Here is a 25,136-nt window from a genome sequence, read left to right as displayed (position 1 = left end):
CTTTGAATGCAAAATAATTAGCTCTCAGCAGATCTGGACTGGAGAGAATAGAGTAATGTTTAATCAAGCCCATTTGTTATGTTGCTAATGGACGTTACCACTTTATTCCCATATTCTTTATCATATAACTGGAAAAATCAAACAAAATGAGCCACACAGCTTCCCATTTTACACCTGATTTATTGATACACATACTATAAAACAGTATTAAAGGAGCTTGATAACAACAGTATTTTTCATTGCTTTTTAAGTTCAACAATACAATATAAATACAAAAAAAACGCACACAGAATGGTTCTGACAAGCAACAGTTGAAATAAAAACAAAGGAAACAGCAAAGAAACTGAGAAAATCAAATCCGTGATGTCGCTCTGCAAAAATAATTCGACTTTGTTTTGACAAACTAGATAGCCAAAGGTTACATGTAGTCACACAACAGAAACATTCAACTAGTGCAAAAAAGCCTCTAACGAACAGTAATCTTAAACTACACGTTATATCTAATATATATTTTCAATTATTTATGTATATTTGTATAAATAACCCCTTAGTTTGGCATCTTCTCATTCATAAAATTATCTGAACTTCCTAACAGACACTAAGTGGCACATTTATAAATGGATTAAAATTTCAAAGCACTTTTACTTGTTTATCTCTGCAGTAGATATGTGGTGAGAGCTTTATACTGTGTGTGGTGCAGCGAGGGCGGACTGAACAACAAAACCTGCAGTGGCAGAAGGAAAAAAAAAAAAAGAATCCCACAAGCCCTTGAAATACAGAGGACAATTGGTCAAAAACTAATGGAAACTACATACATTCCAGTATATACAAAACATCCCATCTACCCTTTGTGTGTTACAGCAGGGAAAAAAACAAATGTGAAAACAAAATTGGACAAAATGTGACTTGTCTTTTTTTTTTTATTGGTGCACCAAACAAAGTAAATAATCATATGTGCACAATTACAAGAGCATCCACAGGATTATATACTTTCAAGTAACAATTCTTTGCAGTGGCCTTTAAGTCCTGGAGAGCTGCAACCATTGATGCGTCCTACAACCGTCTATACGGGGAACCTGTTTGGTTTTGTCCGAAGCACCTGTGCGGCAGCTACATCCTGCGTTTTTGTGTTAAATGATAATTGTCACATAAATTGGGCTGATCCCACCCGCCTACAAAGGCCAGCAGGGAAATGATGAGGATTACAAGCTGAGCGTGCAGTCAAGAAGCTATTAAGGGAACACTTCACTTCAACAATGCATCAACGAGCGGAGACCTGACGGCTCTGATCCGTCTGCTCAGGTTTTGAACTGACTGCGAAAGCAGTGAAGAAATTTAACAGCAGATTTGATGTTTTACCAGTAAATACTTTACAAATTGGTTTTTTTGTTGTTAATGATGCAGAGTTTAAAACACATGAACTTGCCCTCTTTAATTAGATCATTTCTGTGTTGCAACTACTCGGGATGCAAACAAATATCACATTAAATCTTAAAGAATTTTATAGTTCTACTCTTTTTGACACATTAAACATTAGGCAATTTTGTTTGGATTTCCTTTTGCATAGTACACAAGAATATAGGTTAAAAAGTAGAAAATCTTGAGTTTGCAGGCTTGAGCTTGCAATAATTGAGCAAAAGTAATAGATTAAAAATATATATTAAATTGTTTCAACATAAAAGACTGAGTTTAAAATTTTCAGTAACTTCTCAGTCATTAAAATAAAACAGCAGGGAAATAAGAAAATAATATTGAATGTGAACATGAATCTAATGTGATCCCTTTATAGTCTCCTGACTCAGAAAGCCTGTTGACAGAGGGCTGTAACAATAAGACATCTTGTCAACTTTGCATTGTAGAAATGGGTGACTCACAATTTGTCACTCTTACAGTTTTTTTTTTAAATACATTCTTACTGAAAGAGAGAACCTAGAGTAGTGCACTGCTACATTTCTGACATGAACTTGTTATGATCACCTATCAAGTGCCTGGGCCAGGACCGCTGTGGCATACAGTGTAATTCACAAAATAATCATTGTGCTGCATTGACATAAAATCTTTTAAATATGCGTCACTTAAACCCACCGCTTCTGCAGCAGGTAGCTGGATAATAATTAAAAAGACAAAACTTGTGAGTTTTGTGTCCTCAGTAGCTACAGAACTTTGTCAGTGATGGGGAGAAACATAGTTTGCTGCCTAAACTCTTTCAATTCATTTGAAAGTCTGACTGCCAGTGGTATCAGCCTAGTGGGTGGAGTGATGTGTGCAGCAGCTGGGTGGTGGTACGGTTGACATGTGTGTTTGTGTGTTTGTGTGTGGAAATAAAAAAGAAATGTGGATTGTGGTCATGCGACAGGGTTATGGGGGAGTCCGTGTTGTTTCTGCAGCTGCTTGTGTGAGGGGTGGCGTGTGTCCGTCTCAGTCTTTCACACCACTGTGGCAGGTCTGCGGTCCATCTCCTCCTCCAACTTCACCATCTGCTGCATGTCCTTGGCCTTGGAGAAGATGAGAGTGGTCAGGTGAGGCTCAGTTCCCTACCGAGGCATCTTACCCCAAATTTCCACCACATGTGATGGGCTGGCGATGGGAGCTGTTGGCTGACTTGCTGATTGATATAGTTTAATGGTTTTTGCTTTGCTTAAGGACCGAGTGGTCAGGCCAGTTTCATGTTTTTTGTGCACTTTGGTCAGAACTGCTTGTGCTGTGAATGCAGGTGGAAATCTGGGGTTGTAGTTGCATGGAATGTACTCATTTTGTAAAAAACCTGTCAAAATTCAGCTCATTCACAAGAAATTGCACCTTTTTGTAACACACCGGTAGTGATTCCTTGCAGGCAACATCGACCACATGCTTGATAGAAGTAACTGATGAGTAACAAAATCTCTGCAGTGTGTGACATCATGTAGTATAAAAGCAAATGATGATGATCTGGAGTGAAGGTGGGGTGGGATCTGGCTCTTTCTGTTTAGTAATAGTGTTTCAGTCATGGTAATAAATGACTCAGTGCTCACATCCTGAGCCGCAGACAACAAATGTGCAAATGGGATTTGACAATGAATCACTTACCGTTTTTATTCTAACAATCTTATGCAAAGCCCTGATGTTTGCTGTTCTTCCAGTGTTTAGCTGTGAGTCATTTCAAGACTGCTCATTATAGTAGAAAATTAAATATCACGGAACTGTGCAGTCAAACAGTGGTGGCACACATGTACAGTGGTGAATAAAATGAGCTGAAGGGATGATAATGAAAGTGGTGAATACAAAGGTGGTCTGTTAGGAAGAGGACTCGAGTGAGGTAGAGATGCCTACCTTGAACCAGTTTGTTTGCATGGTGTGATTTCAAAAGCTGTGACGGAAGAAGCAAATTAAAATCAGATGAAGGTGTGCATACATGTTAGACATGTACAGGTAACCGATGGCAACGTAATATGGAGTGATGATGAGATGTTCACTTCCCACAGGCTGGGAAGTCTGCTCAACTGATGGTACATATTTTAAGATGCACTTTAATTGAAAGCTATGTAGGATGAAGTCAACAAAAATGATAAACTCGGGAGAGATTAACATTTTCAGAGTTAATTGAGGTCATTCGAATGCCAGCCAACACTCTTTGAAAAAATGGAGTTTAGAGCAGAAATGATCCAAACTATAGCCTCGAGTTATTGGAACATTCGTATCTCCAGGGTTTCATATACTGTACAGTTGATGCCGTCGTTTAAGCGGCTGCTTTTTTGCGTGTGCGTTTGTACCTGCTCATTGAACTTCTCCAGTTTCTCTAACTGTTCTCTCTGGTTTTTCTCCAGTTGCTCCATTTCCTTCTGATGCTTCATGGCCAGCTACAGATAGAGCAGGAACAGAAATGTCACAGTCAAATGATTATAATGTATAAAATTAAGGGCTTGGACCTAATAAGTCAGACTGATGCTGGGTAGAAGACAGAGAGCCAGTAGACCGATAACAATCCTATTAGGAACAGAGTTTTAAAACTGTTTATCAAAACACAGTTTTGTGCCTGTAATGTTTGAAGGGATAAGAAAAGAGCCGCTTTCCCATCAAAGCCATCAAACTGAAGCTAAATTACTTTAATCGCCATCCATACCTGCATTTGTGGGCAGAGATAAGGCATGACTCAAGAAAAAAATGAAAGATACGGTTATCATCAGACATACTGATGTATACATGAATACTGCCACTATTCCTTAAGATAAACTTGTATAAATAAATGACAACCTACCCTTTTTCTTTCATCCAGGAACTTCTTGGTGTTGCTGCTATTTAACTCTCTTACTCTCCTAAACAGTCAAAACAGCTCATGTTGGTTCCCTGGTCAATTGCAAAACATGACTGTTCATAGAGGGATTCAGCTGACGCACCTCTCTCTCTCTGCCTTGTTTTTTATGCTCTTGTCCTGGCTGATGGCTTTGCTGTTTTCCATGGATATCTTGGCCTGGTTGGCTCGCATTTCTTTGCTCTGTCTGGAATGGTGGAAGAAAAAGCAGCTCTTCAGTTCAGATGCTGCTTCTTCAAGCTCGCTTGGTTTGAGGAATGCAGCTCTCACCGTTCCTGGATGAGCTTGAGCTGCATGGTCTGCTGCTCCTGCACGGTGGCCAGGAGCTTCTTTAGGTGATCACACTGCTGTGTCACATGGCTGTCCTTCATTTCCTGCTCCTCATTGCTTTGGCTGCTGATGAGATCTGACCACTCTTTAGTGTGCTGCGCAGTGATGTCCTTTACCTAGGGGTTAAAAGAATGCACATTCAAACGAGGTCTAAGCACTTCTGACTAACATGAGTGCAGTTTGACCAAAATTTTGGGCTGATAAAGAAGAAACTGGTAATAGGTTTTGCATTACCTTGGCTTTGTGGTCTGTGACCAGTGTTTGGATTTTATCCTCTGTTTCTTTCTTTAACTCTTGGCAGTTATTTTCCCTGTGAGGAGACAATGAATCCGGTTTTTTTTTTACAGGGTGGATTCAATGATCACTGGTTCCTACACTTGTTACTGGTTTTGCTTCCTCGCCATATCCGAATGCATACCCTCGTTTCTTGATGGCCTTCTCTAGTAGTTTCTCCAAAACCATCTTTTCCTTGTCATGCTGCGACACCATCTTGTCCACCTGGGTGCAGTGAGCTTTCTGCATTGTATTTTGTTCCTAGAGAAGCAAGAAAAACATTACATGCAGTTATCCGGGAATGTTGCTTATTATTCAATACTGCATCATTAGATTTACTGCAGGATAAAATTGAATTTTACGATAAAATGACCTGCAATACTGCAATTTACTGTCTAGACAATTGTGGTCTGGCAGTCCTATTAACTCCTATACTTGCCATTGTGTCCAGACAGTTGTAAAACAAAAGTGAGCTGGTCAAAGGAATAATAAATGTAATTAACTATAAGACATTATTGATGGAGCATGTGTGTTTGTAATAGTCAGAATGGGAGAGTGTTCAGTAGGATATGATTGGAGGAGCAGAGCCTGGCACAGAAAAAAGCAAAACCCTTTTTTTTTTGCCAATCTCAGGGGAAGATGGAAGGTTGAGCTGAACAAGCTTCCAGTTGTTGGCATGACCAACAGAGCCGCTGCAATACGAGCGATCGCTCACCTTTGACTGTTTCTTCTTTAAAGCACCAAGTTCCTTCTGTTGCTTTTTTAGCAGTTTAAGGTATGTCTGAAATGGGAAAGGAGATTATTTTTCTTTAGTACAGGCGTAAACTAATAAAATGTATGAAAATAACTACAAGAGGCTGCATTAAAGTAGGCCAGTGATTGGATTACCAACCTTCATTTGTTTTAAGTCATCGATGCTGACATTAGGCACGAGGGCAGGATCTGGAACCAAGTCAAGTGTAGATTAGAGTCAAACACATTATAAAATCTGTTTAAAAGAAATGTGCTTTTTTTTTTATACTGGAGGAAGGGTTTACCCTTCTTTGTTTCTGCTATGTTGTTTTGGGTGGCGTTGGAGGTCTGAGCCATGTCTGAGCTGGCCTGTGGTGTCACACTGGCCTTCACCGTTTCTCCTTTCCCCTTTCCCTTTTTGTCACCCTTTGAGCTTCCACTGGGAACGTCTGCGATATCAGTCTGGGTAAAAAGGGGTAGTAAAATCGTATTTAAACCAGTTTTCAATTCAGAAAGTGATCTGTATCTGAGCATGCATCGAACAATTTTTCACGACATCCCCAATTATATGGAAATGTTCTACATATGTTGTTGACGTAGAAGTACCGTGTCAATCCCCAGGGCCTTCATCTGGTCAGCTCTCTTCTCTGCAATAGTTAAGAACTTCTTTGGATCTGAGAGGGCATCAACAATAGCTGAAACAAAAGAATGGACGATTAGTCAAGGAAATGTTACAGTAAAAGTGAATTACTGAAAGCTATCCTTTTAACCCATCATACTAATATAAATACATTAGGGGAGGCTGAAATACAAATTTAGCTGGTTTTCCTGTAGGAAATTTAATTATGGAGAGCTCCCAGTAGGGAGGTGGTTCCAGTAGCAGATCTTGGAGCACAAAGCTAATGTTTCCAGTAATGGACTGCTCCTGCACAAGCCCTTTGGCTTTATATAATGACAACTCCAATAGCTGCTCATTTGTATGCAGATGCTATTTTGGAATGCCTATTACAGCAGCTTCAGTGTCATCATCATTTACACCATGCCATTATATGGATGTTCAAACCGGGCCAAAGGCTGTTACGGACCCTTTTCCCTGCAGGCTACAGAGGCAGCTTTATTATTGGCTCCCAACAGAATGTTTAGTAAAACAAAGCAGACAAGTATCATCATTTAGTTGTAATTATTCGCATCCAGGATGCACGGGATGTTGTTCTCACCGCCAAAGCCGTCGGGCACGTAGGTCTTAAGGATGATCTGGCAGAAAATGGTGGGCAATGAGAGGGGCTTGTTCCCTTCATTCCTCAGTGAAATGTGCCGGTAGCCAGCCTGCAGGCCGTCCAGGGGCAGGATGCGTTGCCCAATCAGCTTGTTGTTATCATCGTACACAGCAATGCGCAGAACCGCCAGATCTGGTAAAATTACCTGTGAGACAAAATGAGAGGATGCAAAAGATAATGAGTAGTCAGCGCAAAGGAACAGTAGCAATTAAAGTCCTTTTGGTGCGGAAAAACAAATGGTCCTATTTTAAAGCTGAATTTTCCCAGTTAAGTTCACGGTACACCTTTTAAAGGAAGGTCACGATGTGATATTGGGACAGGTGATAGTGCATATTTTAATGTGCACATAGATTTATCACTGTGTTGATGTACAGTACATCTTTTAAACATGTGTATGTAGGTGAAGCCTTGAGGAAAAGAGTCCTAGCTGGGCTTAAGTGCAGATAAGCACATAGAGGATGATTAATACCAAAACAAAGGGGGAGGTAAGAGATAAGACTGGAGAATACTCCAGCGATGAATGGCTGCTAGGATGTGTGTGTGTGTGTGTGTGTGTGTGTGTGGGTGTATGCCCTTCCATTTAAAAACAAAGCCTTGCTCATATGCATGTGCACTTGCTGTGCATCTGTCACCAAGTCATCTCGGCCCCGCCGTGTCTGCAAGTGAAGCATCGTGGCGGTGTTGGAGGGCGTTTGGGTCTCTAAGTAGGTGTGAGAGAATCAGCTCTACTCGCGATGACCCTCTGATAACACTGTGTAAGTTTGTGCGTGCCTGAGCGGAGCAGCACTGCGGCAGCCCTGTGATTGATGGTGTGTGTTAAGAAGCTGAAGTCATAGTCATGGATGACAGGCTCCTCATTCTGCTGAGAGAAGCACTATTGAACACATTTCTCTCTCTCCAGTAACACTCTCTTTTGCTCATACTCCACTAGTAATTGTTTTTCTGTTTATCCTGGTTCATTTTTACTGCCCTTTATCTTCCTCCTAATGTTGTACTGGCAGCCCGCATGCTCTGTTCTTCCTTGCTCTCACACTCTGTTCTGCTTAGAAAGATATAACTGGAAACTGTGAAACTTTCCAGAATTTCAGTTCAGGCCTTGCTACTGCCATCTTTACTGTCCTCTGCATTCCTCTGTTTCAACAACATCTAATATCTACCTTTCTAAACACGAAGGGCTCTTCGTTGTACGCAGGGTTTAGCCCATTGTTCATCACCATACGTGTGCGGAACTCCTTGCGGATGGTGTCTGTCGGTAGCCCGTACATGTCCACCTCTACATATGTGCCAATTTTTTTGTCCGACAAGAACTGTCCAGAGAAGACCTAAAGTGAAATATGGACAATGTTATTAATATATGATTTCACGGGAAGACATACTGATGTAGTAAAAATACTGAGTAAAGTACAAGAAATGATAAAGAACCACACCTGAAATGGTCCAACATATTTGCAATGTAAAACTAATAACGATAACATTTAAACTGGAATTTTTTTTTTTGCATGTTCAAAATGTCAGAGGACCACACCTGAACACTGCAGTGTGCAGCAATGACGCCATCGACCGGCGTCTCCGAGAAAGGGTCAAACATCCTGTCTGAGCGTCTCATAAAGTCGGGCTTTAGCAGATAGCTGACAGACAGACAGAGAATGCAAAGACGGGTTAGTTATTCTACTTTTGATTTCAATATAACCTCAGGAAATCTATAATTAATATTACAACTTGTTTAATTGGCTCTCCAGCAGCATGCTGGCAATAAGGATATATGGTAGCTCGGTGTTTGTGGGTGTGCATGTGGTGGGCACTGTTTGAGTGATTAGTGATGATTGGTGTCTGTAAAAGCCCTGATCCTTCTACATGAGACTTCCAACATTAGCAGTAAAACCTCTGTCCTCAGGGAGTGTATTAGAGCTGGGGGGATGAATAGAGGAGGAGATGGATGACTGCAGACACTCGGGAGGTGCATGATCAGCGTGCTTCCCCAAAGCACTCATTGGCTCACAGGATAGACAGTAGACGTGGTCGCTGCTGGCAACCACTAATGGAATGTGACATGCTTTAATTGATGAGCTTCGGAGAGCAGTGGAAAGGAGAGGTTCTGGAAAAAAAAAGGGAATTGGAAAAGGCAGGAGTGAGGAGCTGTTCTTACCCGCAGGAGCCGTTGTACTCAAACTTCCCCTGGTTCAGCTGCATGGCCAGATCTAATGGAGAGAGTGAAGGAGAATTTAGGGACTGGCTGTTCTTACCCACATAAAACCTCCTCTTAAGATTATTACACTCCAATAAACAATAACTGAATTTCATCTGCAAAAAAGAGATATTAGGCAATCAATTTCCCTGTCATCCTTCTGCATTTATCACTCCATCATAGAAACTCCAACCTTGTACACGCTTTGCTCCCAGCAGGCCATATGTTTCAACTAATTTTGCCTCTGGCCACAGAGCAGCAGCTGTGTGCTAACATTCACTGTGTGTGTGCGCGCGCGGATATGATTGGAGGAGCAGAGCCTGGTACAGAAAAAAGCAAAACACTAATGTAACGAAGAATTAAAAATATAGCTCAAAATTTTGGCAACAATGTTTTACATATTAAAATGCACAGATACACTTGACACAAACTTGGGTTTGTGAACAAGCAGTCTCATGACTGACTGCACTGGTAAGAACATTTTGTATTTATCCACATATTCCGTCATTTGTGCAGTGTAGTGTTATATCTATGCAATAAATTTGCACATTACATGTACTGGGTTGTTTGCAATTAGCATAAATTTCTTCTTCTCCTTTTGTTTTTACCTGGGTAATATTGTAAAGTCACATCTAATTATCATCCCAAACAGTCAGAAGTATTGCAGAAAACTAAGCTTCTGATGTGGATGAACTGAACTGAACAAAGTTTGCATATGAATTTATTTCAAGCTTTGTCACAATGAATGATTTATCATAATTCTCCACTAAGTATATTCTTAATGACAGTTAATATGCTCACCTCACGCTACCTTATACTGTATGGCTGATCCTATTTAAATATAAATACATAATTGTGTACGTGTGTAAGATATACTGTGCGTGTGAGGTCAGGGGTCACGTGAGTCCTGCTATACCTGGGGTCTGGAAGTTGAGAGAGACCATCTGGCAACCGGCGTTCCAGAAGATCTGAGGCATGTAATTACTGGAGTCCACGCGGCCCCCTTTGGGGTAGATACGGCTCATCTGACGTTTGTTGTAGCTGCAGAAATGCTCAGGATTTTTTTTTTTTTAACAATGAGATTTAAAGCATGTGTGTTATCATGTGTGCATCTGTGCTCAACACACTGCAGGGTTATTTTTAGTGTGAACAGCTTGGGACAACAGTCCCACTGGCGATGGACAGAAGCCATGGCCACACACTTCAATGGCACGGCAGCCGCTTGATAGGCTTAAACAGCAAAGTGGGAGCAAACACGGTTGAAAATCTACAGCTCCAAATGTCACACATCACTTAAATCACCTCGAATGTTAAATGAGAAGCTATTATGGTAGGTTAAAAATAAGTCACAGATTATTTGAGCAATTCTACTGTTTGCAGAGATGCATTATTATGCACATTTTTAGGACCATCTAGCAGACAAGGATCACAGAGCAGCGGTGCTATCTGGCTTGAACATTTTGGATCATTTCATAAAATGGTTGTTACACATTTAAAAACAGTTCCCCATGCTATTTTTTTCTGGTTCCCCCTAGTGTTGAAAAAATATACCGACATTTCTGGTCTGTTTCTGCTAGAGCTGCATATCAAGTGCAAGTACTTTCCTTTTAGTAAAGAAATGTCAGCGCTACATTTCTGCAGCACAGACATGGACCTGTGGACGAAGGATACTTGACAAATTCGATGGCATTGGTCTTCAGATAGCCCAGGCCAACAGACTCATTAAAGGATGACATGTTATGGTGGATGTTCCTTTCTGAAACACCAAAACAATTGCGGAAATGAAGCATTTGTGAGGTATTATTTTTAAATATGAACTTATTTGTGAAAGGAAAAGATAAAGCCTACCCTCTGCCACATCAAAGCTCTGGAACTTTACTGGCTGTGCGTAGTTGACCATGGCGGAGAGCCATGGGTGGATATTAGTGGTGGCACCTACGTAGGTGTACTGAGCTATGAGAGCCTCTTCCGATTCTTCCTCCTCCTCCCCACCCTGCACAGGAGCGGGGATACTTATAAAACCTCTTGCAAATGCAGCTGTGGTGCATAAGTCTGAACGCTGCATTTTAACTTTATTGCAAATTCAGTGCTTGAAAAGTTGCTTCTGCTTTATTGCACCTTTTTGTTATTGTCTTGGTCTGATGCTTCTGAGATATCTGTGGCATCTGTTGCTTCAGACATTTCTGTCACTTCATCTTCAGGAACCTGGAAGCGCAAAATTTAAAATATTTGTTTCAGTACTTGTAGCTGTACATTTTTCATCCATTTGTATTGTATTTGTGATACAATACATGTATTTCCCATTCGTACATCTTAGATATTGAAAGAAACTACTGCAAATAACAGCGGCAAATACTCTGATGCTAACTGTGAAATTAGCCCCATTGAGGCAGAAATAATTTGACATATTTAAATTTAATCCTCAAATTCACCTTCTTGATACTGTTGTTGCGTTCTTCATCTTTTTTTGACTTGACGCTGTTGGACTCCTTGTCACTAGTTGCCTCAGACAGACTACTAGGAGCCTCTGAATTCACGTCCTTATCCTCGGCCTCCTTCTCTCCTACAGGCATAAGCACAACACATCACATTGCAGGTACAAAGATTTGACAAATGTCATTAAATATTTAGACACTTTAGGATTTTATGTTGCAAAATTAACATATTCAACTGACCGTTCTCTGTCTCATCTTCATTTTCTTCACCCATAATAATTGCAGAAGTGTTAGTCTCCCCTGCCTCCATGTGTTTCTTAAAGGCCTCCAACTGTTCTGCACGACGCACAAACATGCGCTAATTTAATATATGGATAAATCACGAGTGTAAACGATCAACAGGATGAGTTCTTTGCTTACTCTGCTCAACTTCAGGTTTCAATCTCTTGTTCTTGATGAGGATTTTGCGTTTCAGATCATTTGGAGAGGGTAACGGGCGGCCAGATTCAATCTGCAAAACACAACATGAATGCACTGTGAATGCAAATAACAAAACCATAGTTGTGCTGCACCAGAAAGACTGTTTACCGGGAAGTTTTCCAGGGGCTGCTTTAGCAGTAGTTCCCCAAATATCTCCTCACAGTATTTGGCCATCTTGTACTGCTGTGGTTTACTGGCGATTGACACATAAAATGGTTATTTATTCGGTTATTCAGAGCACCAACATAAGTAAAAAGACTGTACAGTCACAGCTTTGTGTGCACATACCTGCAGTGGTTTTCAAAGGACAAAATAACAGGGTAATCTGAAGTGACAAATGCTGTCTCTTTAATGGCCTGGATAACATCCTGTATGAAGAAGTGGAACAGGAGAAAAAGGCAATGAAGAGGGAAAATTGGAATTCAATAATATTGAACTGGACAGGATTTGTATAATTGTTGCAGTGAATGTGTGTTCACCTTGAACAGGATGTCCGTGCACATGGCCTTGCCATGAGTGATAATGGGCTCCTGGTCCTCTCCTTTTCCATCCCAGCAATCCAGCTCTACGCACCTGGCGGAGTGAAGAGTAGGGATGCAAAGTCTTGTACCAAGAATTGTTATTCTGACCATGTTTCCTATAGCTCACAGACTCCTGAGGAACTTATACCTGGATCCAGACAGCAGCACCTGACGATACATCTCCACTGATGACTTCCCTCCAAACTGACGCCCGGTCAGGTAAGTGTTGTGGGAGGAGCTGATGAAGTAGTGGGCCAGTGGCTGGTCCATCTCCTGGTAGAGCTCCAGCCGATCCAGGAACACAGGTGCATTCTCATCAGACATCAAGTATCTGCAAAAGCCATCGCTGGACATCTGACCTGGATGGAGCAGAAGGAATTTGAACTTTTATTGAGTTTGTTAAATGGTTTGCTGCTGACAGTGACAAGGAGTGCTGGAGCCTATCCTGGCTGTGTGTGGGTGGGGGGCTGGTACCTTTGGATGAGCCCTCTGTGGCCAGGGTACCTTGCTCAAGGGCACCTTGGCATTAATCTGGGGGGTGTTGTGGGACCTTGCCCAACTACCTGGCCACCTTCTATCTTTTGCCTGCACTGGGTCTTGAACAGACAACCCTTTGCTTGCCAGCCCAGTCTGCAACACACTGAGCCGCCGCCGCCACCACCACCCCAGTGTTATACTTGATTAAATGGGGATTAAACATGGGGATTAAGGTTAAAAAAAAAATTACTTGATAAGGTTGTGAATATCAATGTAAGCTTGTAAGATTCTACAGCGCTGTAGTTTTGACGTCGGACCGGTAGGGGGCAGCACAGCCTAAAATATCCTTCCCTCACGAATGCTTTTAAGGTCTCACCTTTCTTCTTCAGTTCAGCGTCTCTTTCGTATTTCTCGATGATCTGCATGGCTCTCTTGTTGTCATAGAATGGGAAGAGTATCTCATTTAACCTGGGGTCACGCTGGTTCTGCAGAGCAACACGCAAACAGATTTATCCATGATCTGAATTAAGTCTTTATACTAAAATAATCCTAATTATTTGGGAACAGATTAATGGTTGGTATAGAAACAAACAGTGCTCCAAGTACTTTGAATTTCTATTATTTCAGTTCTCTTTCAAATGCTTATCAATTGTAGATTGAGAAAGTGCACTTGTATCTACAGGAAACAAACATGATTTGATTTATAACATTTTCAGTGGTTTGGTGTTTGCTTCAAAGAAAAGGTGTGTGTTGGTAGGTTTAAGGGGTCTCAAAACAGCCCCAAAACTAACGGAACCACTCACAAAGGGAGATAAGCTTCACTCCAGAGGCTAAAGCATGATGATAGGAACACATGCAACTGCACAGTGACTAAGCAGGTATTCCAAAACAGACAGCAGAAAGCAAGAGTAGCTGACCAAGAAGCAAGAGGATCGAAACCTATACCCTCTCATTGCCATGGTAACACCAATCAGACATGGGGAGGCAAGCTGTGGCAGGAAGAACACAGGGACTGGGATGATGATGATGGGAACACAGAAAAGGGGAGATGGTTGAAGTTGCCCTTGCAGGCTGACTGGAAGTTAAATGTGTTGTTCATCTTATTATAAGAGTTACAAAAGGTCCAGCCGGAGGGCAACTTCTCCCCGAAATTGCACTTGAAAGTGGTAATGCAGATGAAGGCAAGCAAAATACACAGAAGTTAAAGAATGATAAAGAGCTTACTTCATTCAGAAAGCTGACTAACTGGTCTACAGTTAAATAATCAGTTTTGTTCCCATTGCTGCAAAGGAATTAATCAGAGAAAAAAAAATTATGTTTCTTGAAAAGACATCCCCTCTCACTCACCCACACACTCAAACAGATGGTTAGAAAGGCCACTTTCATTTTTTTTTTTTTTTAAAAAGTACCATTGTACTTTAAAAATGTTAGTATGGATATGTTATTCATAAAAATGTTAAACTGGAAACAGGTTAGGCAGTTCAGACATACGTTAGTGCAGCAGTGCAGAGATATTTTAAGAGTTACCAATAGTTGGCCAGTACTTTATCAGTGGATAAAACACATTAGAATACATATAGCTGTGTCGACCAAGCTATATACGCATAGCTATCAGGTGTCTACAGTGTTCTGTTATTTCAAGATTAAACTAAAGCTCTAGTTAAATAGTAATTAAAAGCAAAGATGAACAAAAAAACTCACATCTTCTTGAATAATTCCTCTATATCTGTGCGAGGGCAGATCTTCTGTGTGAGCGCGTAGAAAATGTCAAAGGTAAAATCTGATTGTTCGATCTCGTCATTCTGCAAATGAAGGAGAAAATCATTTACTGCAATTAAACACCAGATCCTATAGAGCCTTATCGCATTGTGATCTGACCTTTCCACTGGGAAGGCCAAGGTCCTTTAGGGCCTGAAAGATCCCCTTCTCTGTTTTTCCTGATGCAAATGTTCGCGTGATGCTGTGTACAATAGAAAGGGTGGAAAAAGTTTGGGGAGGGAAACCGATGCACTATTTGAGAAGTTATTCCATCACTTTAATCTTACCCTCTCACAGGAATCTTCCCATTCACATTGGTTGAGAAACACATTCTCATCCAGCTGCAGGAGAGAAGCACATGTCATGACAGAGACAGTGATACAGCAGGTGGTACACATGGGGTTTTAGTATCAATCACATGATTGGGATTTTGGCTTGGAGTTAAAAAGAAAAGAATTTTAAAAACCAAGCTGTTAGATAAACTTACTGTTTCTTGAGGCAGGTCATTGGACAGACGTTGTTGGCCTTAAAGTTGTGAATCACTGACCTCAAACCCTCGATCCATTTCTGTAAAGACATCAAGTTGTTTGGGGCGTGCACACTGTTGGCTCAACACACTTTATACAGCAGTTAAGATGCTATCACCAACAGGCGGAAAAAGCAAATTATTCCTTTCTCTCACGATTGAGCGGAGAGTCACCAACACAGAAAACAGCCAACACTGACATCAGCTCCATTAATGATCAGGATTAACAGTTCTGGTCTCCATTTCAAATGTACTTTAACTAGTAGATGTAGACAACATTTCCTTGATCTCTGGGCTTTTACAGGGTTACCTGCAGGCTACAGGTAGTGTGATAAAGGTGCTCTAGCTCTATAGCCTAACCATCTGGTATTCTTGCTGATGAAGATGGCAGGAATCCCACTGGCAACCCTGTGGCACTATGCTCTCCAGAGTGCAAACATAAATTGTAATACCCATCACCACAAACCACTTCTGCGTGGAAAATACATGACAAACAACTCTCTGATGCCAAAATATCATAGCATTTTTATATATATATGAATTGATATACGGGACCATATTTCCACCTGATGTGACGGCATGTAGTAACTTTAAAAGTTTAAAACATCCAAGTTACTATAATTATCATGCAAACATTTAACTACACTTGGACAACTTCAGGCACATTGCCACATCGTAGAGTTAAAAACCCAAATGTAATGTGTATAAAATGATTACTAAATCTCAAATATAGAAAATATAGAACAATGCCGGTTTTCTCTTTGGTAGTACAACAAACTCTTTTTGGAATCTAGAACGATGCAACTCAAGTACTAAACTAAAATTTAATATGCAACGTTTGTGTTTTGACATCATCAAGTTTACCTCTAGTGGTCAGCAAAATAAAATCTTAAGATTAAAGAAGAGGAACCCTGGCTGTCCATGGTAGTCAGAGATGGACCTCTCCTTAATGGAGGACACACATATCACAAGTAAAGATTAAAAGAGGATGGAAAAATAAAGTGCAGACCACTAAAACAATGAGGGATGATGAAAAATGATGTAATTATAAATCCCTCCGCTTTCACTGCATCATTCAAATGGAAAACTTTCGATCCGTACATTTTGGTATAAATTACCCACAAAACAAGAATATATATTTAATCAAATATACTGGACTGTTCATGAAGTCAATTGAGAAACCTGCAACAACTTAGAGTTCAATATTGGAATAAATCAACATCCTTTTGGCTGACAAATAAAAGATTAATCATGGCCACTTTTCTGTTGTCAAACGGTTCAACTGGAGGATTTTACACCCTCTGTCGCACGTTTAAATTTCTTGACCGTGCTGAGGAGACAAAGTGTATTTACCCTGGCAGTCTCTGGATTTTCTGCCACCATGAACATGAAGTTGATGTTGACCAGGTCTGTGCCGCTGCAGATGCAGATGATGCAGCCCTCTAAATCTGCCTCTGTCTTCCCAATGGCCTCGAATGAAGACAAAATCTTGGGGTCCTGCGGGAATCAATTCCGCAGGTGTCATTTTGGAACAACAAATGGGCAGAGAATAGCGAGTATCAGTGATGTTTATACCGTATATCATGAATGAAACATGATGCAGTCCACAATTCTAGATTTGGATGTAATTTACTCATCTCAATGCAAATGTTTAGTCTGAACTTTATTAAAATCCAATCTTAAGGTCTTTACTTTCCATCAGCCTCTACAGATTAGCCAGAGGACTTCTTGTTCAATCTCTGAAACAGAACATCCATGGCAACATCTTCCTCTCATCTCTTAGAATTCATTGTTGTGTTTTCGTCACCATGAAGCAGGGTGATGTACTTTTGTTATTTAATTGAATAAACAGCAGCAGGCAATAGGCGCTGTCATTTTACAAACCAGCCAGTGATCCCCTCCAGTACAATTCATCTTTTTTTTGTTCATTGGGTAATCTGAAACAGCTCTCAGGGCTCCTGTAACTATGTTAGCCTCTGAGGAGAAGCCCTGCTACTTACAGAGCAGCCCTGTGCCTTTGAACAAACAGGAGCTTCTATCATTCTGCAGTATCTATATACGTGCCTGTTCACATGTACATATACACACGTCTGCAGAGGGCCAGACAAACACACCACCCTTGGCTGTCAACAATGCCTATAAAGCCAGGTAATGGTTGTGCATACAGTACACCCTGGTGTCTCCTGTCAGGCTCGTGACTTAGCAGTTAGACCAGTCTGCATCCCAATTACAGGCCCAATTAAACCAGCATTTATCATTATGAATGATCATAAACACAATGGCATTATGTGGTAATGTCACTGCTGAGCCGTATCAATCAATTGATACAATTGATTGATTACATCTGAAAACCCACAAAGGTTTGTCTCTCTATATGGTAAATAAATGGTTGGTTGCCAGCTGCACTTAAAATGCAGAAAAATATTGCTGGTCGGTATGTATAGAAATCCAGCTATCTTCTGCTGTTTTTCTAGTGCAAAATCAATAAAGAAAAGCAAGTGGGATTTGGATTTAGTTGTGCGAAAAGCCCCCAAAATAATTTGCATCCTTGGAAACAAGGTGAAAGACAAATATTTGATGCCAGAATCCAGAAATAAATGGTATTAAGAGGAGCTCCTTAGTAGGAATGAGAGGATTTAGAGTCCCACAGCAATCAGCCCATTGCTAGACTACACTACGAAACCAAACTACGTGTGACGTTGTGGCCGTCTCCCCCGATCTGTTCAGGAGTGTCTTTGGGAGAGTATTTTGGGCCGAGTGGTCGGGACAGAAAATATGAATGTTGCGTAAACACACTGACTCACCTTTGGGACGGCGCCAACACGGATACTGTTGATGAGAGAACACTCAAGAACCTGGCCCTCCTGCGGGGGTGACACAGAGATAAAGATGGAGGCAGAGTGAGGAACACGACAGCCGCAGAAGATAACGAGAAAATTTGTGCAATTATTTCCGATTCTCAGCATGCAACACAATAGTCTGCAGCATCTAACGACAGTTATTATTCCACAGATAATTAAGAGTCTTTCAGAGTCAGGTTGCAAATACCTGTTTGTTCTGTTCCCTGATTGCCTTTTAAAAAAACCCCAAAAAACTAGTAGTTCACTGTAGGAGTTTTAATTCCCAGTCCTAAGCCCCCAACACCGCACAGCAGGAATGAAGGATTGATAGAAATACACTCATCTGTGCTCCAGGTGCCTTCTCTCTATTTTAAGGCATGCTTTTTCCCTAGACTCATTTCTGGCTCATGCATAAAATAATAAACTGCTATGTGAGTTTTAATTGAAGGAGCACCACCGGTAAATCTGCAGCATTTATTAAAGTGTTTGTTTGCAAGGTAACAAGAAATGTGACAAGCAACAAATACTGTGTGCATGCATTATTTCCGAGGTGTTATCTTTTAAGAGTTAAACAAGACTAAAAAGGCAATGGTTGTACCTTTCCCTCACTCTTCCACGTGATGAAAAAGCCATACTCATCCACCTTCATATGGCAGCTGGGCTCAAACATGTACGGGTCCTGCAGAGACAAATAGGGAGGGGCATCCTTAAAGATTCATTTGACATGGATGAACGTTAAACAGCCAACCCATGTAACACACAATTGGCTGTCTCAACAACACAGACACCACACTAATTCATTTTCTAGGATGTATCTGGTTACAGGAACACACATGCACAACAACATGACCAAAATATATGAAAAATGCATCCGCTATGTGCACGTTCTGCACAGTACAGTAGAAACAGTAAGTTGGGATGAACGAGATGAATGGCAACTGCTAAAATATCTGATTTAAACACGCTGATGTGTACTGAAGGTGAGAGACAGCAATGAATACAGTGTGTATGTGTCTGCAAGCTTGTTACTGGTTCACTTTTTGTTTTAAATCTGAACCTAATCAGATCTGAAATCAATCTTACACACGTATTTTACAACGATTCCTTGCTTCAGATTATGGCTGAGCAGGGTCGACCCTGTCATATAAAACCACCGTTAAAAACAAATACAAGGTCCTCCTCCTCAATTTAGGGAAACATTTGACCTTCATTACACGCTTAATTCTCTTTTATCTAAATCAGAAACGACAGAGGCTTCAGTTGCACGTTGTTAAGTCGAGTCGTTCAAAATGAGCCCCAACTGTTTGGGACATGCAGCACACTGCTGTCACAATATCAGACTTGTAAAGCTAAAAGGTTTAAAGGGACACTCATTCCTTCCATATTAGCTGAAGGCCCAACTACCTCTGGGTGAATGTGAAGAGACACAGACCACTATTTATGGTACATCAGAGACAAATAGAAATTCTGGCTGCGTCAGAGGGTCAATAAATTGAAAGTTTAAAACACCGCTTTGGGCTGGAAACCTTTTTGCAGGGAAATTTATACGTTGGGATTATCGGGCCTCGGATAATATTTATGATCTCTGAAAAACAGAGTTTCTAACTCTAACTGCACAAAAAAGCAGACAAAAAACCCCCAAAACCATTAGGCTAAATATTAAACATTTTTCAATACTTTCCCCAGTCCAAACTGCGTCATTTTCACGCCTTCCTTGAGTATTTGACAAGCTAGATCAATATGGACCATTGGATTTGTGAGTAAAAACCACAGTGAAGCTTGGTGTGAGGCTACTCTGAGCAGCTTTTCTCTTCCCCTATTCTAACATCAAATTAGCATCTGTAAATGTGGCCAAGTTTAATAGTTGATAATTATTTTGCAATTTATGTTCCACGTCCAACGTTACTCTCGGAATACCATAACTTTATATCAGGAATGGAGCATTTAACTTCTTGTCTAATCTCGTCTTCGTCCGCTTTATCCCTTTCGGGGTCACAGGGAGGGTACACGATGGGCGAAGGTAGAGTCCACTGCCGGATGAGTTGCCAATTCATCGCAGGGCCCTATGTGAGCATTTGTAGGTTTAGTACCTTGCTCAAGGGTACCCTTAAAATGCTCTGAAGGTGTTCTGGCACCTCCCCTGCTGCCAGATCACCTTCCGTGTTTTGTTTGCCCTGGGGCTTGAACCAAGAACCAAGAACTTCTCAGCCTAGTTTCCAATAGACTGAGCTATCACCGCATTTCTTATTTATTTTTTAATTATTTTCATACGTCAGCATGACGTCAGATTACCCCGTGGAACTCAAAGAGAATGGATCGTGAATGACTGATTTTCACTCACCCAGGAATTGTTCCTGCCTGTTGTTTCAGAGAACAAAAACTTATTTAAATATAATGTATATTACAAAAGTAAAATAGCAAATCCTCATAAATACAAATGCTGTATCCTCTACCCTATTGTGAAGGAGTTTAAAGGTTTGAAAGGACTGAATTACGTAAACACACAAATCCTTGAAACCTTCAGTCATTGTTGAGCAAGATGAAAAGTATGAAACTATTATGAGTGTTGATTGTGCCATGAAGGTTGTGATGAACCTTGTTCTAAATAGTCATCCACTACAGATATCTAAACACATTTAAAACTAAATATAAATAAAATGGAGTTGAAGAGTCTAGGTAGGTGAATTGGAAATTCAGAGTTATTTATGATTTAAAATATTTGAGGTTTGTATATTCAATTTGAAGAGATCTTAGTATTATAAAGTGTTTATTCCATGGGTTCATGAAAACACAATAAACAAAATACATCTAAACCTCATTTATACTGTAACACTTTTCTTACACACCCGCTCGTACACCACAGAGAAAATCACAGATGGTAGAGACAGGTAATGTCTGGGGGTACACGAACACTGTTTCACAGTGGGAATGCTAGAGCCTTTATGAAATGGACAAACATCTGTTTGTGATTGTACACGGAGGTGTTTCAATCAAACGAAATGTTCCCTGTAGGCTTTTCATTTCGCAGAAAGTGTTGCATAATTAATACATTTAATGCCAATAAGGAAACAAAGATAGTTCATTTCACCTCCACAGGATTGGGATTTAGACCAACTGTCTTATAAGGAAAAAAAGGGAGAACCATAAGGTAAAATGGTCTTTTTACATCCAAAATCAGCCTATCAAAAGGTTACTCCTACAGGTCGGCCTTATTGTCATTCGGGTCAGTTCTAACCATGTCCTTCCTAAGCCTGGCTTATATTCACAAGCTGCAACACACTGAGGAATTTCTTTAGAAGCTTGCCGGCCCAGTTTCATGGCTCACTTTGACACGGCTTTGGAATTGATGAGAGCTTTTCCCTGCGTGCTTTCAACTTTCTGTCTCGGTCCAGAGAGAGATCCTCCGCCTTCCTGCGATGCTCACATAAACAGAGACGACTGGGGGATTTCCTGATATGTGATGAACAGTGTGTATATGTGCACATGTATATGCACGTGCATATGAATGACACAAATTGCCTCTACTCTCTGCGAATGTCCTAGCTGGGTGTCCTGATTAAGTTTGAGGAAACATGGCCAAGAAGACATGAAGTTAATGACTGTTTCATTCTTTTTCTTTTTATTGTCCCTTGCATGCGTGCATGTGACATTCACATCATGATATCACACTTATGACGCCTTCAGAGGTCATGCTTGCAGCCTCGCAGTCTCCATGCCGATGGTTCTTATTAAGGTTTGATCTGCTTGCCCTGCCTACAGCGAGAAGTACAACAATTAATAAATTCAGGTGTGTCTCTGCTGGGTATGTGGGTCTTACTGGGATGGTCTTTAAGTGAAGGGGACGATGACCAACAGTTAGGATGGAGAAAATAGCCTATAACCTAATACCCCACACACAGCTCTGCAGGTGTGGAAAGCCCTTCAATGAGAGGATTCTTACCTCATCAAACCTGTCGAAGGAGGCGCCATCCTGCATGAACTCAGGCAGGTGCTTCTGCCAGTTGAACTCGTAAGATTTGGTCATGGCTGCTCACAAACCTGAGAGGAAAGATGCAGACGACACAAGAGGGAAAATGATGGGTTATTTTCTCTTGATGAAAGTAGTCTTCAGAGTCTCAATCTGGTGACACAAATGCATCACGAACTACCAGGTCTAAAGGGAACCCGTAATGTTGCTGATGATAGCACCCAAATTAGATCCCTTTTACGTCAAACTCAAACACATCAGGCACCACAGAGTCTGGAAAAAAAAAAAAAACACATTGAGAGTGTAATAATCCATGTATAGAGTGAGGGATGTGCCAGGGTTGCTTGATTACAGGAGCATTTTAGGCCTTTAGAGGTACAATTGCGAGAGAGTGGCAATGAAATGGATAAGACTGTTGTGGATGGCAGTGGTGGCTGAGCACAGATGGACAAGTGAAACAGCTGCGTGTGACAGAACCTTTGTGGACAGACTCAGGGTGTGAGGGCAGAGATCAGAGACTGCATCAACAGATGCTTCAGAAATTAACTAGCGGGGTGCCACAGCCCGACCTTGGCCTGACAAACAGAGAGAAAACAGTTCAAAGTCGATGCTTTGCTTTTTTGTCCAGAAACAAATCCGAACCTTTCAAAAACAGCAGTTTTGAATTAATAAGCTGTATCTTGCAATGAGGAGGGGAGGCTTATCATAAATACTGTTTTTCTACATCTGTATGACAACATGCACAAATATGGAAATAAATTACTTTAGAGCACATAAGGAAGTATAATCTGTAAAATTATTTAAAAGTTATTATGAAGATGATGAAATTTGTACCACAGTCCAAATAGTTTTTCAACCCCACATTACAATTTGCCTAGTCGTACAGCCCCTTTATCAAAACCCCCCTTTGACATGGTGTCCTACTGCAGACACCATGCATGTCAAAGGGGGGTTTTGACATGCATGGTGTCCTACTGCGGACACACACATCCTATCCATGGACTGGTAATATAGATACACATTTCTTGTGGAGTTTAAATTAAGCAGGTCACCAGTACTGGAAAGAGAAGCCCCAGTGTGTATAAATCCCCTTCCATCTTCAGTGTTTGGCACGTTTAAATCATAGCTGAAAATAATTTTGTTTAAACCTTATTTAGAATCCAAGTTGATCAGATGGGGAAAAAAAAAAAAAAAAAAATCACATCTAATTTGGACTAACTGGGTTGTGCTGTCCTGTCTGATGTTAGCCTAGATATTGCTGCTCTCAACAGTATGCATTGGATAACCTTTTCCTCAGTGGGATACAATCTGTCCAATAGCAGCGCGGCGCACCAAGGTTTTGTAAGGCCATGGCGGCACCCACATCAGGCTACGAGCTCCTGGACGAGGGTGTGCGAGTGCACACGTGAGGAGCCGAGGGAAGCTGGCAGAAGCCGGGGAGGTCCGAGTCCCCTGTCCAACCCCTGACGATGAGATAATTATGATAGATAGGAGCCCCGTGAGGCATGCTGTTCCCAGCCTCCTTGTCTAAAATGGCAGCTAGGGTAACACCCAGCAGTCCCACACCTCATAATCCCAAATTAGGCTATGGCTACAGCCAGCCAGCAGTGGTAGAATTCACATACTGCAATGGACAACACTCACATCAGAGCATCTTCTTTGTACCTATACCGTCATATTTCTTCACTATTTTGTGATATCATGACAAATTTAATCAGACTTTCCTTGAAACACATTGATGTCCCTTGGTGTTAGAGATGATGTGCATTTCATACATTTTTTCTTGATGTGTAAAAGTTTATAAAAGTCCAGCATATCTGCTCTTACTCAGACTGATCTTAATTCATCGTAGTTAAAAAGGAGGCTCACATAAACCAGATGACTGCTTAGTCCAAACTTATGAGCTACTCAACATTATTACCGCAGTAAAATTTATGATAATAACTCAAGAAAAGTACAGTATCATTGTAAAACATTTTGGAGAAACTCGGTAATGGTATTCAGTATCTGTTAAAGTCCCCTGTCATAGGTTGCAGTGTCCAATTACACAACTTCACAAATAAAGGCAACAAAAATCATTCCATTATGGATTTAACTCAGAATTAGGCAATCTTGCGGTGCTAAAAAAAAAGAAAGTGAATCTTCCTAAGTGGTCACTAAACAAGACGTATTCAGTTTTCTAATGTGCGCCTTCTTCAATAACATCAATCTTTCTCTCCAAGTATTAGGGTCACAGGGGCCCTTGAGGCTGTGGCCAACTTACGAGACATTCACACACTCACCTACGCCGACTCTCTGCTTCAGCATCCATTTTAGAGCTCATGAAACAGGGTGAAACCCGACAAACTGAATTAATAATTACAATTCTATTCTGATGTTTACTTCAAATGGTATCATGCTATTAGGTAGCAGCAACATTTCACCATTATTATTCAGTCGGGTCAACAACACAGAGGTCATCTTTGTGGTCAGTTACTTTAAAAATACCCCTGCGGATTACAAGTACTTACCGGTACATAGAGACCTGGGTCAAAGATATGAAATTTTTGTGTTCTAAATCCATCCAGCCACTGAAATCAAAAGTGACGTTGTAAATGGACTACGTAATTTCTGAATATCACCAGGCCCTCTGGAACAACTGCTAATGTGCTCAGACTGCACGTGTACTGCAGAGATGTGCAGAAATGGCACTTAATTAACAAACCGGTTCTTGTACTAAAACTCCACAGTTCCTGGAGCATTTTGGAGAGCAAACAGGTTCTAGTGAAACTAAACAGCATCCACATATCCCACTCCACCTTTGGCAAACCCATTTTGTCTGGCATGCAATCCTCTTCCTGTACCAAAAAATATTTGACAGTTTTTTTAAATTATTATAGTTTAAATAAAAACGTTGCCTTTTCTGAGTTTGCACTTAAGGACAAACCTGATTTAATAGTCTGAAAAAGAGTGATCTCTCATGCTTCTGTGTTTGCATTAGTCCCTGCTTATAAAACAGTGTGCAATCACCTGCCGGCTTAAAACACTGCATCGGAACAGCGGGGAAT

At 40.9% G+C, this 25,136-nt stretch overlaps 1 protein-coding gene across 2 annotated transcripts in view; it reads right to left on the bottom strand.

Annotated features, from left to right (window-relative positions):
• Nucleotides 1–160: 160 nt before the first annotated feature.
• Nucleotides 161–25,136, bottom strand: part of LOC101078708 (1-phosphatidylinositol 4,5-bisphosphate phosphodiesterase beta-4) — a 39,786-nt gene continuing 14,810 nt past the window's right edge. Inside the window, exons 4-40 of one of the 2 annotated variants that reach the window (XM_003971586.3) lie at nt 22,063–22,160; nt 18,721–18,801; nt 18,087–18,146; nt 16,636–16,779; nt 15,244–15,323; nt 15,044–15,097; nt 14,877–14,958; nt 14,700–14,800; nt 14,223–14,280; nt 13,375–13,483; nt 12,670–12,880; nt 12,480–12,573; nt 12,289–12,368; nt 12,109–12,193; nt 11,941–12,031; nt 11,761–11,856; nt 11,518–11,648; nt 11,204–11,290; nt 10,934–11,078; nt 10,757–10,841; nt 10,002–10,126; nt 9,047–9,098; nt 8,426–8,528; nt 8,058–8,222; nt 6,841–7,045; nt 6,230–6,318; nt 5,929–6,085; nt 5,784–5,833; nt 5,607–5,672; nt 5,037–5,152; nt 4,853–4,928; nt 4,559–4,734; nt 4,374–4,475; nt 4,235–4,292; nt 3,750–3,836; nt 3,310–3,346; nt 161–2,495 (exon numbers count right to left, since the gene is read on the bottom strand). In XM_003971586.3, coding sequence (XP_003971635.1) covers nt 2,419–2,495; nt 3,310–3,346; nt 3,750–3,836; nt 4,235–4,292; nt 4,374–4,475; nt 4,559–4,734; nt 4,853–4,928; nt 5,037–5,152; nt 5,607–5,672; nt 5,784–5,833; nt 5,929–6,085; nt 6,230–6,318; nt 6,841–7,045; nt 8,058–8,222; nt 8,426–8,528; nt 9,047–9,098; nt 10,002–10,126; nt 10,757–10,841; nt 10,934–11,078; nt 11,204–11,290; nt 11,518–11,648; nt 11,761–11,856; nt 11,941–12,031; nt 12,109–12,193; nt 12,289–12,368; nt 12,480–12,573; nt 12,670–12,880; nt 13,375–13,483; nt 14,223–14,280; nt 14,700–14,800; nt 14,877–14,958; nt 15,044–15,097; nt 15,244–15,323; nt 16,636–16,779; nt 18,087–18,146; nt 18,721–18,801; nt 22,063–22,146 — 3,699 coding nt within the window. In that variant the 5' untranslated portion in view covers nt 22,147–22,160 and the 3' untranslated portion in view covers nt 161–2,418. The remainder of the gene's footprint in view (nt 2,496–3,309; nt 3,347–3,749; nt 3,837–4,234; nt 4,293–4,373; nt 4,476–4,558; nt 4,735–4,852; nt 4,929–5,036; nt 5,153–5,606; nt 5,673–5,783; nt 5,834–5,928; nt 6,086–6,229; nt 6,319–6,840; nt 7,046–8,057; nt 8,223–8,425; nt 8,529–9,046; nt 9,099–10,001; nt 10,127–10,756; nt 10,842–10,933; nt 11,079–11,203; nt 11,291–11,517; nt 11,649–11,760; nt 11,857–11,940; nt 12,032–12,108; nt 12,194–12,288; nt 12,369–12,479; nt 12,574–12,669; nt 12,881–13,374; nt 13,484–14,222; nt 14,281–14,699; nt 14,801–14,876; nt 14,959–15,043; nt 15,098–15,243; nt 15,324–16,635; nt 16,780–18,086; nt 18,147–18,720; nt 18,802–22,062; nt 22,161–25,136) is intronic. The other variant, XM_029849105.1, reaches the window with a different exon arrangement.

The sequence above is a fragment of the Takifugu rubripes genome, chromosome 16 (assembly GCF_901000725.2).
Source record: "Takifugu rubripes chromosome 16, fTakRub1.2, whole genome shotgun sequence".
Taxonomy (NCBI): domain Eukaryota; kingdom Metazoa; phylum Chordata; class Actinopteri; order Tetraodontiformes; family Tetraodontidae; genus Takifugu; species Takifugu rubripes.
The sequence above is the reverse complement of the archived record's forward strand: the minus strand, read 5'-3'. Positions and strand labels throughout refer to the sequence as shown.